The 16,540-nt window shown below is 49.4% G+C and overlaps 1 protein-coding gene across 1 annotated transcript; it reads right to left on the bottom strand.

Moving 5' to 3' along the window:
- Window positions 1-503: 503 nt before the first annotated feature.
- On the bottom strand, window positions 504-13,006 carry LOC114694346 (apolipoprotein L6-like). The gene is made up of 5 exons (XM_028871026.2): window positions 12,902-13,006; window positions 12,259-12,361; window positions 8,055-8,151; window positions 5,572-6,418; window positions 504-2,134 (listed from the first exon to the last, which is right to left on the bottom strand). Exons 1-5 carry the CDS (start codon window positions 13,004-13,006, stop codon window positions 1,994-1,996), a joined length of 1,293 nt encoding a protein of 430 aa, XP_028726859.2. The 3' UTR covers window positions 504-1,993.
- Between the last annotated feature and the right edge of the window lie 3,534 nt (window positions 13,007-16,540).

Genomic DNA, 16,540 nt, shown 5'->3' with positions numbered 1-16,540 from the left:
GAGGTGTTTGGCTTCTGGTCCCAGGGGGATACAAAGCAACAGGCAGAGAGAGGGAACTGAAACTCTCCAAGGCCACCCCTGGAGGCATACTTCCTCTACCAAGGCCACACCTCCCAAACCTCCCCAAACAGTGCCACCAACCGATCCTGCTTCACCTGAGTGGAAGTCCCTAATGAATGAGGGGTCAATTCAAGCTGCAGGTGCTCTAGAGTGACATCTGTTGCAGCACCACCCACCCAGCAGGCTGCTCATAGACACACCTGCAAAATGTTTGTAAGAACAATGGAGGCAGACACAAAAGGACACAGTGCAAGAGTCTATTTATTCACGCTTGTGATGGTTAGTTTATTGCCTTTTTTAATGGTTTTTTGAGACAGACTTTCTCCGTGTAGCCCTGGCTGTCCTGGAACTCTCTTTGTAAAACCAGGCTGGCCTTGAACTCACAAAGATCTGCCTGCCTCTGCCTCCCCAGTGCTGGGGTTAAAGGCATGCGCCACGACCTCCTGGCTTCATTAGTTTATTTCTTCTTTGATTGTTGTTTCAAATCGATAGGCCACAGGATTCATAAGCAAAGCTCATTCAACCAGCCCCGTGGGCCCAGCCTCTCTCTGCTTCACCCAGCTGCCAGGGCCACGGTGCAGCTGGGCCATTACAGCACTGGTGTGTCATGCATGAGGCCCTGCTTCCACCCTAAGCAGCACACGCACACACCTACGCACACGTGCACACACAAACCCCAAATTTCTCCTACTGCGTTACAGTGTCCCTGTGGGTTCCTCTCCTTTCCCTTTCGAGGGGTCTTTATCTTAGGGATCCCAGTTTGAGGACTTGATTTTGAGAAAGAGCGTCTTCAAAGTCACAAAACAAGCTTCTGCCAAGGTCATTTCACTACAGCGAGGGTCAGAAACGTCGCAACCTCAACGCTATGAAAAGCAGAGTGTAAACACCGCTTCTTTCTCCTTCATCCCGGAGGAACCTGGTCCTGGCCAATCAGAGTACGTTCTGTATCCTTACCCAATCCCCTTCCACACAGCAGAGCCTTCAGGGTGTGGCTTGGGGGTACAGCTCTTCCTGGCCAGTCAGCACCCTTCCTCACCTGCCCCTGAGGTGGAGACAGACACCTGTGACCTGTGTGTGCTCACGGTACCCCTAAGCCCAAACGCCTGTGTGCCAACATATCCTACCTGCCGTGTAAAGGGGTGAGGGCGGGCAGTTCTGTGGACGACAGAGCACGAACAGGGTGGGAGGGTCAGGCGAGTGAGGGGTCACAAAGGATGAGAGAAGAGGGGCTCAGTTCTGCAGCACACTAGGAAGGAGGGGCCCCCAGAGTCTAACGACAGCAGTGGACAGCCAGCACCTAGACACCCGGGAAAGGAAGAACACAGGAAGTCCTGTGTGCACCCTCCTCGGCTATTTCTCCCCCAGCCTCTTCCTCCCCGGGGTAGTGTTTGTGGTCTTTAAGTGTTGTACCACCCATGTGTGACTTTCAAGAGAGAAACGGATGCCAGGTGAGGCCCTGAAGGTTGCTCGCTCAGGACACGGGGCAGAAGAGTGGCGCGCAGGCCGCCCTCTGTCCTTCCCCTGGAATCTGGCCTAGCAGGTTCCAGGGACAGCCTTGGTGTGGAAACCTGGCTCTGAGCCAGCAGTTCCTACTGAGAGGAGAGGAAGAGGACAGAGGGAGAGGTGGGCGGACCGGGAATCTTCACACCTTATCATTGCTAATTACTAGTCATTGCTAATTACTACGGAAGCTGGCCGGAAGCCATATTTGTCTGAAACCAAGCAGGGTCTGTGCGAGTGAGTGATGGGGACCAGGGAGAGTGGACATGGTGGTCGAGTCAGCATGAAGAAGGGAGGCAGGTTCAGGAGTGGGGCTGACAGGACCCTCCCTTCTGAGACCCTAGGGACCTCCCTGGCACCCCCCTGTGTATGAGCCTCCAGGCATCACCTCTGCCAGCCCCGCTACCCCCACCCTGGTCCCCGTTTATTGATCTCAAAGACCCGTGATCTCAGCTCCTCTATGCCACCGTCCCCTGGGCCTTGCTTTCCCAATGGAGGACAGAGGCGGAGGCTGGGTCTTCATGGCTGTTTCCAAAGAAGACCCCGCAGGTCTCTTCTGTGAGTCTCTGAGTTTCTGAGGGGAAAAAAAAAAACAAAGCCTAAGGTGAGCACGATGTAATTGTGATGTCCCAGTCTTGTTGTTAGAAAAGAAGAGCCGGGATCAGTGCTGCAAAACACAATCCCAGCACTCATGAGACTGAGGCAGGAGGACCACTGTGAGTTCAAGGCCAATATAGTGAGTTAAAGGCCATCGCAGACTATGTAAGTGAAGGCCTGTCTAGAAGAAGGAGGAGGAGGAGGAGAAGGGAAAAGAAAAAGAAGGGAAGGGGGGGAGGGAGGAAGGGAAGGGGAGGAGGGAGGAGAGAGAAGGAAAGCCACTAATTATGGAAGAGCCCCAGGCCAGGTTTGGCTTCGAGGCAGCCACTTCCCAGACAGCCAGGTGTCAAGTGCCAGTATTTGCCATCCTGGGTCTGTCTACCACCACCTCATTGTTTGTTTGTTTGTTTTGAGAGGGTCTCACTAAGTAGCCCCAGTGACTGGGAACTCAGTATGTAGTCCACACTGGCCTTAAACTCACAAAGATCCACTTACCTCAACCTCGTGAGTGCTGGGATTAAAGGTGTGCGCCACCAAACCCAGTTTATGACTACCTAACCCCCAGTGGGACAGAATTGGGAAGTGGGGCCTCCTGAGAGGCCCTTAAGCCATGAGGATTGGGGCAGAGAGCAGCCCTCAGAAAGGGACCACTGGGAGTTGGTTTGTCTCTCATGCAACTGTCTCCTTCTTGTTCCCAGCTCAGCCTGTTTTACAAATGGTGAAAGGCCACCAGAGAGGAGCCTTATGGGTCTGATGTGACTCCAGAAGCCCACAGCACAGGAGTTAGTCAAACTGCTTATATAACCCCAAGACAGGGGTTTGACCCAAATCCTAGCACATCCTCATGCAAATGAAAGTCTGTGTCAACACCAGTCACATGACACTGTCACCCTTTCCTCTAGTCACAGCATTCCCTCTGCAGGGCCACCAGCAGAGCTACCTCAGTGGAAATGGCCTCAGGGCCACTTCACTGAGGGCTCTGAAGGCCACAGTTGGAACCATCATGGCCAGGGCTGTGATTTCAGGAGCTAGAGTTACCACCCTTCACCAGCAAGCAGCTGCTGTGGGATAATGCTCTTGTTCACTATAAAGATTTGTCCCTTGAATTGGTTTAATAAAATGCTGATTGGCTAGTAGCCAGGCAGGAAGTGTAGGCAGGGCGACCAAACTGAGAATGCTGGGAAGAGGGAGGGTGGAGTCAGGAGTCGCCAGCCAGAAGCAAGATGAGAATGTCGTACTGAGAAAAGGCACCAAGCCACGTGGCTAAACGTAGATAAGAATTATGGGTTAATTTAAATATAAGAGCTAGTTAGTAATAAGCCTGAGCTATCGGCCAAACATTTGTAATTAAAATAAGCCTCTGTGTGGTAATTTGAGAAGTGGCTGTCACGGGTATTTGGGAGCTGCTGGTGGGACAGAAACCTCCAACCACAAGCAGCTGTCAATGTTGTGTGGCTTCCTTGAGGCATTCATGGGGCAGTCTAAGCAACCAGAGCTGGCATGGGGATGGTTCAACTGACTCTTGGAAGATAATCCTTCACTCAAGGCAACCAGAGAGCCAGGGAGTTAACAGTTATCAACTAGGGAGTCGAGTCGCCTTGTCTCTCAGTATCTTAGCTTATTTACAAGTAAAATGAATATTGGAAAGAGTTCTTACTGGTAAGGCCTTCTCATTAATATTAATAATGATTTTAACGGTGGGTTAAAAATGCTTATACCGGGGATAGTGGCACGAACACATAATCTCAGCACTTGGGAGCCTGAGGCAGAAGGATCATATGTTTGAGGCCAGCATGGACTACATAATGATGTCAAATCAGCCTGGGCTACCCACAGAGTGAGACTCTGTCTCAGAAAACAAAACCATCACCAATGCTATCCACCGCCACCACCACCACCACCACCACCATCACCAGCAGCACCACCACCACCATCACCACCACCATCATCACTCACCATCATCACCACCACCACCACCACTACCACCATCACCACCACCACCACCACCATCATCACCACCACCACCATCACCATCACCACCACCATCACCACCATCACCACCACCACTACCATCACCACCACCACCACCACCACCACCATCATCACCACCACCATCACCACCACCATCACCACCACCACCACCATCACCACCACCACCACCACCACCACCACCACCACCACCACCATCACCACCACCATCATCACCACCACCATCACCACCACCATCATCACCACCACCATCACCACTCACCATCATCACCACCACCATCACCACTATCACCACCACAGGTACTTTTCAGTGCTCACCACTGGCCCAGCACCCTAGGGAGGGGTAAATTGTTTACTCTGTCTCAAAGGTTCTGGCCTGTTCAGCTCCTGTCGGGTGCTGGCTTTTCCTCAGCTCGCAGATGTCTGATTACTCTCAAGGGGAAGCCTTTACATAGGTTCTCTCTGTGCAGGTGCATGGGGCGGGTTTCCCAGCTTCTTCCTTCTCTTTTGTGGACATCAGGCCTGTAAGGCTCTATCTATCTACCCTTACAACCTTATTCAACCCTAACCACCCCTCAAAGGCTCCACTCTAGATACAGAAGGGGTAAAGCTTCCACATAGAATTTGAGGGGGTAGTTAGTCCAAACACTCCCTGTGACTCGGAGACCGAGTCTGTTCAACCAGGAAGCTCTCTTCCCAACATGGAAGCCATACAAAGAAAGCGAAGGCTAACCAAGCCAGCTGAGGACAGCCCTCCCTGCTCTCCAAGGGGCACCTGAGCACTGGGTACTATCTGGACCTGTCTTGATTAATTGTTGTTGTTGGATTTGTTTGTTTGTTTGGGGGGGGACAATTTAACAGAAGCCAGGGTCATTTAGGAAGAGGAACCGTAATTGAGAAAATACCTTCATCAGATTGTCTATAGGGCATTTTCTTGATTTAGTGATTGATATGGGAGGGTCCAGTTTATTGTGGGTGGTGCCACCCTTGGATCCTGGGTGGCGTAAGAAAGCAGGCTGAGCAAGCCATGGAGAGGGAGCAAGCTAGTAAGCAGTGTTCCTCCATGGCCTCTGCTTGAGTTCCTGTCCTGGCTCCCTCGATGGACAGTGACTCAGGATATGTAAACCAAATAAACCCTTTCCTTCTCAGTCTCAAATTGCTTTTGATCATGGTCTTTATCATGGCAATAGAAACCTAACTAGAACAGACCTCTGAGGCTACCATATGCCATGCAGTGAGAGAGATCTCTAAAGCTTGCCGTATAGCATGTACACATACACATAATCACATGCACACAACACACACACACACACACACACACACACACACACACACACACACACACACACAGGTTCCCTTAACCATGGCTGTTTCACATGTCTCCACATATAATAGTCCTGGCCCCTTCCAAACCCTGGCCCTCACCTTCTTCAGGCTTTTGTAGTGACGGGTCTGTTCTGATAATACCCGATCCAGCACTTCAGCCCGCTCTCTTAACTCTTTTGCAAGCTCCGTTGGCGTTCCAGCCTCCAGGTCCTTCCAATCCGCATAGAGAGAATGAAAGTCATGGGCAAGAGAGAGAGCAGCAAGTAGACCATTCTTCATGAGAGCATTTTTGGTCATTGCCAGGGCTGTGCCCCCAAAGGCCTTTTGCACCTGCCTGCTGGTTCGGGTTGAGACTTGGCCAGCACTCATGAGCTTCTTGGCAGCCGAGGTGAGATGCGGGTGTGTTTTGGTTAGCTGGAGGGCTCGGATGTGGTTGTTGATAGTTTTCCAGGCAGTCCCACATTTGGAGACAACCTCACCAGTGGCCATGACATAGGCCGTCTTCTTTCCCCTGACTTCCTCAAGCTCTTGGTCACTGGTAGGCATGATTTGGTTGGCCTCAGCTAGGGCTCTTTTGTTTCGAGAGTTTTCCTTCACATCGGTCACAATATTGGTGACCCCAGAAACCATCCCTAAACCTGCCCCAGCAGCAGTGAGCATCAGGCTTCCACCTGCAGTTACTGGAGCAAGGGCCAAACCCAGGAGACTCATGATTCCAGAGACGGCTGATGCAGACTTAGACACCACGTTGGTCTTGGTGGCTTTTTGGTGGCTTTTGTCAATTCTGTCTGCGATGGCATAGAGTTTTCTGATGCGCTTTTTCGAATCCTTTTTCCAGCTGGGGAACTGTTTTAAAAATGCCAGTTCTTCATCTGTCAGGGCATCTTCTTCAACCTCTACTTCTCCCTCATCAGTCATGTGTCCACCCGGAGGACCACCCTCATCACTGTGGGTGAGGAAAAAAAGACTTGGCTTCAGCATCCCAGAGGAAGAAGCCCAAGTGGCATCCCAAGTGGCCTTTACTCCTAACTTTGAACCCTTCATAAATCTCCCTGAAAAGCTCCTATGGGGGAGCTGGAGGGATGGCTCAATGGTTAAGGGCACTGGCTGCTCTTCAGAGGTCCTGAGTTCAAATCCCAGCAACCACATGGTGGCTCACAACCATCCATAATGAGATCTAGTGCCCTGTCCTGACTTGCAGGCATACGTGCAGGTGTACATACAGGCAGAACACTGTATATAACCAATCAATCAATCTTAAAAAAAAAAAAAAAAAAGCCCCTGTGGGCCACTGAGGGCAACCTTTGTGGGAAGTGACGGTATAATGAGGTGAAGAATCACAGAAGAGGGACAGTTGGGCAGAGCACTGGGGGTGACCTCCGCCTTGTTCAAAGACATGGAGAAGACAGAACGGCCCTGAGGGACATTCCCAGCCCTGTTCCGAAGAACTGGAGTGCTGTCCTGGAGGAGGGGATGCCACTGTCCTGACCAAGAAAGGGGCACAGAAGGCAGAGGGGGAGGGGGGCAGGGGAAAGGAGGAGAAAGAAGAGGGAGGTGAGGAGGAGGAAGAGGAGAAAGAGACCATTTTGTGTAACACAGCTGCACTCTGACCATCTTGACTTTGGCTGCAGCAGCTGGGCCTTCACGTCTGCGACACACTCTGAGAGGCCTGAGATGGATGGTAACTAGTTTCTGCACATCCTCCTTGGCCACCTCACTGGGTCCCTCGGCAGATGGGATGGATCTGCAAGGAAGTCCTTTCTTCCTTAAGGCCAACATGGTGCATCTGACTAAATTTTTACTTAACCCTCCAAATTTTTTAAAAATATTTATTTATTTGCTATGTCTACAGTATTCCTTCTGCATGCCTGCACTCCAGAAGGCGGCACCAGATCTCATTACAGATGGTTGTGAGCCACCATGTGGTTGATGGGAATTGGACTCAGGGCCTCTTGAAGAACAGTCAGTGTGCTTAACCTCTGAGCCATCTCTCCAGCCCCAACCCTCCAAAATTTTACAGTCACCTCATGGAGTATTTTCTCCTTAAGGAAAACACACTTCCTTGGCATTATGGAGACTTTTGAAAAGATAAGGCCCCTTTCCCACAGAGCGATCCTGGAGTGGCGTGGTAGTTTGTATAAGAACGGCCTCTATAGGCTCATACATTTGAATGCTTACTTGCTAAGGAGTGGAACTGTTGAAAGGATGAGAAGGATTAGGAGGTGTGGCCTTGTTGGAGGAAGTGTGTCACTGGGGGTGGGCTTGGGGGTTTTAAAAGTCCACTCCAGGCCTGGTGCCTCCCTCTATCTCTCTGCCTGTCTGTGGATCAGGATTCAAAGCTCTCAGCCACTACCCCAGCACCATGGGTGCCAGCCATGCTCCCTGCCGTGATGGTATGGACTAACCTTTGAAACTGTGAGCAAGCCCCCAGTTGAATGCTTTCCTTTCTAAGAGTTGTCTTGGTCATGATGTCTCTTCGCAGGAATAGGACAGTGACCAAGACAAGTGGTTATTCTTGATTGAAAGGACACATGCTGCCCTCAGTAGAACCAGCCCTTCCCAAGAAACCCACCCTGGGTTACCTTTGCCCACCAACATGAGCCTCATATTCCTTCCCTGTCGGATGGTTCATCATTCGCATTAGCACCAAAGCCGTGTCCTTATGGGTCAAGTTGTCTTCTAATTGGAAATATAGAAAGCAAATTTACTGCTAATATCATAAAACATTACAAAATTCAAGTGTAGAAGGATTTTAGATTATGCAGAATTGAAATTGTACCAAACCATGGTTTATACTAACTACAATATCTGCAAACTACTGTTTTTAAAATTTTAATTAAGGTATAGCCTATATGTAGCTGCATACCCAGTGTAGCACTCAGCCCAATGAGTGTTAAGTATTTACATTGGAAGGCAGCAGAATCTGTCACCCCAAAATATGTTCCTTTGGCATCGGGATAATTCTTAGCACAAGGTAATTGAGAACCTGAGAGTCATTTCCCCTTAAGATCCTGATGGACTGCAGAGACCCAGGATGGCACCAAGCCCTCTGTAGACCACATTACACTGAGTGATTAATGGGTAGGTAGCATATCAGAAACACTGGATAGAGAATTGAGTCATGTCACGGGTGGGACAACTCAGAACATTATACAGTTTAAAACTTATGCATGACTTCTTTCACTTTCCATTTAATATTCTTAGATTGCAGGAACTGAAACCTTAGAAAGCAGAACAGAGTTACTGTCCCCAACATTGTCACAGTCAAGACTCGTCCCTTCCTCTCAGAACTACCTCCCCCAGAGGGCACCACACTCTGACTTCTAGAACCATTGATAAATTGGCTCATTCATTTTTTTGTTTTGTTTTTTTCGAGACACGGTTTCTTTTTGTGACTTTGGAGCCTGTCAGGAAGCTCACTTTGTAGACCAGGCAGGCCTCGAACTCAGAGATTCACCTGCCTCTGCCTCCTGAGAGCTGGGATTAAAGGCATGCACCACCACCACCTGGCCTGCTTATTCATTTTTTTATGTGTAGGTGTGTGTGCATATGTGTGCATGTATGTTCTGTGGGTGTACATGTGTCTGCACATGCATTTGCATGTGGAAGTCAGAGGACAATCTCAGGAGTTGATCCCCAGGTGCTATTATTGTTTTTTTGTTCTGTTCTGTTTTGTTTGTTTGTTTCTTAACTTTTTACTTTATGTACATTGGTGTTTTGCCTGCCCGTATATCTGTGTGAGGGCGTCAGATCCCTAGAACTGGAATTACAGACGGTTGTGAGCTGCCATGTGGCTGCTGGGAACTGAACCCGGGTCCTCTGGAAAAGCAGCCAGTGCTCTTAACCACTGAGCCATCTTTCCACCCTGCTATTATTGCTTTTGAGGCAGTGTCTCTCACAGGCCAGTAGCTCTCTGAGTTGCCTTGGGCTGGCTGCCCAGTGAGCCAGGATCGTCCTGTCTCCTCCCTCCTTTTTGTGTAGCATGCTGCCATGCCCCGCTTTCCTTTTTTTTCACCTGGGCTCTGGAGACTGAAACCCCAGGTTGCACGGCAAGCCCGGTGTGGACTGAAGCACCACCCCCGCCCACGTGACTTCTGTCATTCACGAGAACCTCTGTGGAATCCACCATGTTGTCGACGGTATCTAAAGTTTAAAATCACTATGGCTAGGTAGGATTTCATGATACAAATACATTGCAAGGGGTTTCTCTGTTTTATTGATTGATGTGTTGGGGTTGTTTCTTACCGGCTATTGAGAACAAATGATAATAATGATTAAAAGTTCATTTTCACAGAACAACACAACACTGAAAAGGATTTTGTACAAATTGTATTTCCAAGGACATATTAACATTATGTTGGATTTTGTAATATATGTTCAGCAGAGAATTCATCTTTCTGGGCTGAGCTCATGTGCTGGGCACCAACATACCAAACAAAAGCCTAAGCTGGGGTGGCCCATGCCGATGTTCCAGACCAAAGGGACACCAAAGGGTGTCTGTCACCCTCAGAGAAGTCAGGAGAGAGCTGGCCTGCAGGACAGTTTCACCAAAGGTTCTCTCTGCCTAATCCTCACCAAAATCAATTAATTATTTGATATAAGTATATATAAATATATATGTATATATTAATTTATGCATATATGTGGATGATTGGTGTGTGTATATATTAATATACATACACATATAAATATATATGAGTAAATGAACTTGCAGTCACGTGAGGTCCCTGCTGCAGCAGGGCAGTAACTTTGACCTGACCACTGCTCCATGCTGTTCCCCCTCACCCCACCCTTCCAGGTCTGTGGACCCAGCCTGCCCACTCAGCTCACTGGAAGCCTCTTTCCATTTTGTGAAGCATTACTCAGTTTTAGGAGTGAAAATGAGGTCAATCAATTCCTTAAAATTAAATGCATTTGGATTTTTATCCAACAGATTTTTACATTGATTATTTAATTTTGTGAGCGTGGGGTCAGGAGGCACCTTTGTGCCACTGTGTGCTTGTGATGGGTGGGGACAACTTGTAGGATCTGATTCTCCCCTTCCCCTTCTGTGTCCTGGGGATCAAAGTCAGGTCATCAGGCTTGGTGGCACACACCTTCACCTGCTGGGCCGTCTTACCAGCTCAGGATATGCCCCTGCTGTGGCAAGAAATATATTTATGTCTTCTTCCCTGTTCTAGGCATAGCTAAGACCCTTGGCATTCCCACGAGACAGGGCCCTGGAGATGAAAAGACATAGGGATCCTTTCAGTCATGGAGCTTCTGGAATGAGGTGACTGTGGAAAGCCCCTAAGGATCTGGGAGTGGTTACCAAGACAAACAACTATAATTAGATTTTCAAGAGGGAACAGGGGCTGGAGATCAGCTCATGGTAGAGGATGGCTTAACCACTCATCCATCCATACTGCGGCCTCTGTAAAACTCAAAAGGACCCTCAGGAGAGCCCAGGAAATCCCAAGACCCCAGGAACTCTGTGTCAGCCACCCTTGACACTGTTGGAGACGAGATATCAGATCCAAGGTCTCCAGAGCCCTAGTCTGCAAGATCTTAGGAGCTCAAAGGCAGTGGGGGCACTGGCCAGTGTGGGGATTGGGGGGCACGGGCCAGTGTGGGGATTGGGGGGCACGGGTCAGTGTGGTGATTGGGGGGCACGGGCCAGTGTGGTGATTGGGGGGGAAGGGCCAGTGTGGTGATTGGGGGGCACTGGCCAGTGTGGTGATTGGGGGGCACGGGCCAGTGTGGGGATTGGGGGGCACGGGCCAGTGTGGGGATTGGGGGCACGGGCCAGTGTGGGATTGGGGGGCACGGGCCAGTGTGGGGATTGGGGGGCACGGGCCAGTGTGGGGGTAAAGGGCGGGGTGGGGGGCACGGGCCAGTGTGGGGATGATATTTTTCAGGATGTGGAGATGAAACAGAAGGAGTCACAGGAAGAAAGACCTTGTTCTTGGAGCAAATGTTAGCATCTTGGGACAGGTTATGGAAACTCTTAGATTCTCCCCAGGGCCATGAGGTGTGAGATCCGAGGACAAGGTCAAGCCTGAGGTGTGGACGACTATTCAGCTGACCCCTGCACTGAGCAAAGGCTGAGGGGTATTTCTGTGTTGTGTGTTGTGGGAGGCTGGCTGCTGGTTGAGCTCACGAGGCCGTTAGCCGTCCCACTGGTGTGAAGGAGGCAGGGGTGACTGAGTGTCCAGCCAGAGCGGAGGAGGGAACTGGTAAAGGGGAGAAAGGCAGAGGACAAGGGGAGACTGAACCACCCAGTGTCACAGCTCAGCAGGAGGAGAGGGCAGAGATGAGGAGAGTGTGGCTGAGGAGAGTGTTCAAGTATGCTTGACAGGTCTCTATGCCCCACCCCCTGCACCCCCCCCCACCCCCCCCACACACTCAGACACACACACACACAGACACACACACACACAAACACACAGACACACACACAGACACATACACACAGACACACACACACACAGACACACAAACAGACACATACACACAGACACACACACAGACACACAGACACATACACACAGACACACACACACACAGACACACAAACAGACACATACACACATACACACAGACACACACACACAAACACATACACACAGACACACACAGAGACACATACACACACACAGACACACACACAGAGACACACACTCACACTCCAGGCAGCACTCTGCTACCGAAGCTATCCCAGCCCTCTGGATATTTTTCAGTATCCAGCCTGATTACTCCACCTCTGACCCATATCTGCCCCAACTGGACTGGAGGACCAGAACGTACCTTGGCAGATTCTGCTGTGGCGATGTCTGGAAGGACGGCCCTGCTCTCCTTCACAGTCCAAGTGGCTGGAGTGCTCAGCAGGGAAGAGGTCTGTCTGTCCTCCCTGCAGAAGACAGACACTCTCAGCGATGTGAGCACAGTCCAGAGAGGTGGAATCAGAGACCTGTTATTTTCCCAGAAACTAACTTGCTGTTGGAAGTGTCTCTGTCTGGGGAACAGCTAGCTAGAGCAATCCTTGCTAAGGATCCATCATCTCTGGACTTTTCATAATTACACACAGGGTAAGAAACACACCAAATTCAGTTCAAAGGAGAGAACTTGAGTACCTAAGAATGCAAAGCCATGTGCCCCTGGCTAGTGGCACATCTGAACCAGTGAGGTTCCGGTGCCTTGTCATAGGTAAGGCTGGCTTGTCATATGTAAGGCTGGCTTGTCATATGTAAAGAGCAGAGCCTGAGACTCCCCAGCAGGCTACTTCCTAGCTACCTGGGCTTTGAGCCCTGCTAGCCCATGTCAGGTTTTTCCTCAGCCAGTGCCTGGCCACTTGTTCTGTTGGTCTCCTTGTCCATTAGGGTCCCCAAAGCAGTCCTCACCTGCCCGCTGTCCCTCAGAAAGAGGAGCCCAGGCTCAACCTTCACCTCACCAAGAGCCCTCCAGTCAGTCTAGCCGGACCGGGCTGAAGAGCGACAGAGAAGCAAGGGCCTATTTTTTTCACCAGCTGGGCCAATCCGGAGTGTGGGTGGCTCATGGAGGCGGGAGCAGGATTATGAAACTGAACACGTCTTAATTTCAACGGGTGCTATAGAGCCAGCCCAACGGGAAGTCCATTTCTCAGGAAATGGGCCTTGCTGAGAAGCGGCCCGCTCTGATATCTCTTACATTCCTCCCACATGTGCGCAGTGAGGTGGAGGGGCAGAGGCCCACCTGCAGCAAGGCTCAGGGTAACAGTGCTTGTACGTGCCAGACCCTGAACTCCACTCCCCCGCCAGCCCTGCCACAGAAGCCCTATCCTCTCCCTCCCAGATGTGTGCCAGGCTCCACACCAAGTGGCCACTGCTGTCCCAGGACCTGGAGGTCCACAGGGCCTCTGCAGTACTGTGGTGGGTTCGCCTGCCCTTGGCCTCGATTCTCCATCTATGAGGTGCACATCAGACCAGTGTCGATAGCTTTAAACCACTGTGAGACGCCCCTGAGCATGCGCTGTGTCACCCAGCAGGCAGCCAAAACGTGATAGATTCGCAGCAGCTGTACTCACGGTGTCCAGTTCCCCTCGCCCGTCCCAGGCTGTCTCCGTGTGTGTGTGTGTGTGTGTGTGTGTGTGTGTGTGTGTGTGTATGTGTGTATTCTCTACAAATGCCATAGCCAGTCAGCAGAAAAAGATCCACATGAGGAAACCCAGTTCAACACAACTTAGTTAGCCGGTGTTTGTTCCAACTTCTAGACTCTGATGCCAAGCAGTTTATTTCTGACATAGTTCAGCAGCACAGCACAACTTTGGAAACAAGGTTTCTGGCGACACTTACCACAGCAAAGGTTACGTCAAAACTCCTCCCCAGCACACATGCCTTTTGCAAAGTTATCTGTGACCTCTTCCACAAAAAAATGGGTTCTAAGACTCGGGAATAAACAAACATACTAGTCTGGGGGATGGGGGTGAGGACTGCCTCTACAGATAGAAAGATCACCAGGTTATTAACTACGTCCAATCCATGACAGAAACAGGTAGAACTACCTTCTGTTGAGAAAAGACTGCCTGTGTAACATCCTTGGTTTCTCTAGTGCTTATCTGTGAACACAAGGACCTCATGCCCTGTACACTATTGCATCTGATTCAGATGTGACATCCTTGTCACAACCCCACTAGGAAGACAGCATTAGGACTAATAACTCACACCTGAAATCCTTAGACACAAAGTGCTTTAAAGATAAAAACTGGGTAGAAGGCTCAGCTGGGAAAATTGAGCATGCAATTGCCATGCAAGTATGACAACCTGCATTTGGTCCTCAGCACACACAGTAAAAAGCCACCATGCCTATAGTCCCAGCTGGGGAGGTGGAGTTAAGAGGATCCTGAGACTTGCCAGCCAGCCAACTCGGGTGGGAGACACTGTCAAAATTAAAGTGCAAGGTGACTGAAGGAGATATTCATGTCAATCTCTGGCCTCCACACATGCATGCCCATGAACAAAAGTGTGCACACATACATGAATACTTACACACAATGAGCCCATGCATTTGGTGGGAAAACCTGACCTGAGCCTCAGGGAGGAGGCATGATATAGATATCCTGAGCACTCCACGGTCACCTACTCTCTGCACTTAGACTAATTGTGAGTCCTGAGTTAACCACCATCCACTGCAGGGAGAAACTTCCCTAAGAGACACAGAGTATCAAATTGCCCTCTAAATCTATCCTTATCTTTATCAGCTTATGCTACAGTGGTTCATATACACATGCTGCAGTCTGTCAGCCCCATCTGGGGCTTCCACAACTGCGGATCAACCAACCACAAATAACAATATTGGACTGGCAGAGAGATGCATTCTCATAATCCCAGCACTCAGAAGGCTGAGCCCAGAGGATGAGGAGGTTCAAGCCAGCCAGGCTCCATGACACCACACTGTCTGGAACCATTACTTTTCCTTTTAGCATGGGAAAGTACTGCACTAATATTGAGTACATACAGATGTTTCCTGTTACCATAAATTGCTACTTATTTGCATATCACTTATATTGTATTAAGTGCTGTAAGTCACAGGAGGGCAGGATCAGGACCATACAGGAGCACTTGCAGAGGCTTTCTGCAAATACATGCCACGTTATCTGAGAGACTTGAGCATCCCCAGGGTTTAATGTCTGAAAGGACCCTGGAGTCCTTCCCCAGGAGTATCATAATGTCAACATGTACACACATATGTACACATGGCTGTCAACACACCCACCACAGGGGGATGGGACCAGTGAGCATTCTGACCCTGAAACTCTCCGACTCCAGGAAACAATTATTTTTTCCTGACTTCTCTGTCTAAGAACGCTTTGTGATGAAGTTGTCTGAGATTGCCCTGTGCCAAATGTAATAAAGTTTCCATCTTTGCCCTCCAGTCTCTGCCTAGAAGCAACTTTTAGGACCCTGGGAGCCCCCGGCAGAGTAAACGGGGAGGCAGTAATTGTGAGTAGAGTCAGGAGGCTGAAGAAAATGGTTCAGCTATTACTGGTCTTCCAGAGGCCCCAAGTTCAATTCCAGCAACCATGTCAGGTGGTACACAACTGCCTATAACTCCAGCTCTAGAGGAGCCAACTTCTCTGATCTCTTTGGGCACTTGCACATACATACACATTGATGTTAAGATCAATCCACATGAGTCTATTTAATGGGTAATAGACTTTTGTTTTTGTATTGTTTTGTTTTGTTTTTGTTTTTGTTTGGTTTGGTTTTTTGAGACAGGGTTTCTCTGTGTAGCTTTGGTGCCTGTCCTGGATCTTGCTCTGTAGCCCAGGCTTGCCTCAAACTCACAGAGATCTGCCTGGCTCTGCCTCCCAAGTGCTGGGATTAAAGGCATGTGTCACCACTGCCCAGTGGGATATATTAAGATATAAATTGAGGAAATACACTCACGAATATAGAACGGAGTAAACAGCTGAAGTTGTCCTCTGTTCTGTCCAGGAGTGAAGGCACCTGGCAGTCTGATCATGCCAGGAAACAGGAAAAAGGGAACACATGACCTCTTTCCCTTTCCTTTTAAGAGGTCATGTATGAAGGCAAGAAGCACCTCCTCCTTCAGGCCCTATACCGAAGGTCATGGGTGGAGCAAATACCACTACATTTTCCCTTTTTGTCTAAATAAGAAGGTGCTAAACCTAATGCAAACTATATACAACAAGAATGATTATCAAGTGTTGTCCAGGAGAAACAAAGAGTAATAACATAAACAAAAATGGAATTACAGCCAGCAAGAACACCATGAAACAAGAAACACATGATGCATGTCCAGAAAATATCCAGATCATAGGTTGAAAAAAATGCGAATTATCCAATAGTTGTCCTACCCTGAAGAATATACCTCTAGTCTCTAACATGTTCTTAGCTAAGACACGAGAGGATTATAACTGTACCTATCTAGTCTTCAACGCCATCAAAGACCTGAGAAGCAAAATAATATTACCTGAGGAAACAAGAAGGGCAAGCAAGCAGCTTCTAAAAAATTTCAAGAATTGACAGAGACAGTTGGCAGCCTGGACAGTCACCTAATGTTTCTCAGCACCGTTGGGGCATCCATTTTT

The sequence above is a fragment of the Peromyscus leucopus genome, chromosome 20, assembly GCF_004664715.2.
Source record: "Peromyscus leucopus breed LL Stock chromosome 20, UCI_PerLeu_2.1, whole genome shotgun sequence".
NCBI lineage: Eukaryota > Metazoa > Chordata > Mammalia > Rodentia > Cricetidae > Peromyscus > Peromyscus leucopus.
This window is presented reverse-complemented; position numbering and strand designations above follow the sequence as displayed.

Excerpts from the sequence above, each read along its gene's own strand:
- LOC114694346 (XM_028871026.2), bottom strand. The coding sequence starts at position 13,006 with ATGAGCCACCCACACTCCGGATTGGCCCAGCTGGTGAAAAAAATAGGC. Across the intron at positions 8,152-12,258 it reads CCACAGCAGAATCTGCCAAG|AAGACAACTTGACCCATAAG; the intron begins GTACGTTCTGGT and ends ATTTCCAATTAG. Across the intron at positions 2,135-5,571 it reads ACTACAAAAGCCTGAAGAAG|AAACTCAGAGACTCACAGAA; the intron begins GTGAGGGCCAGG and ends TTTTCCCCTCAG.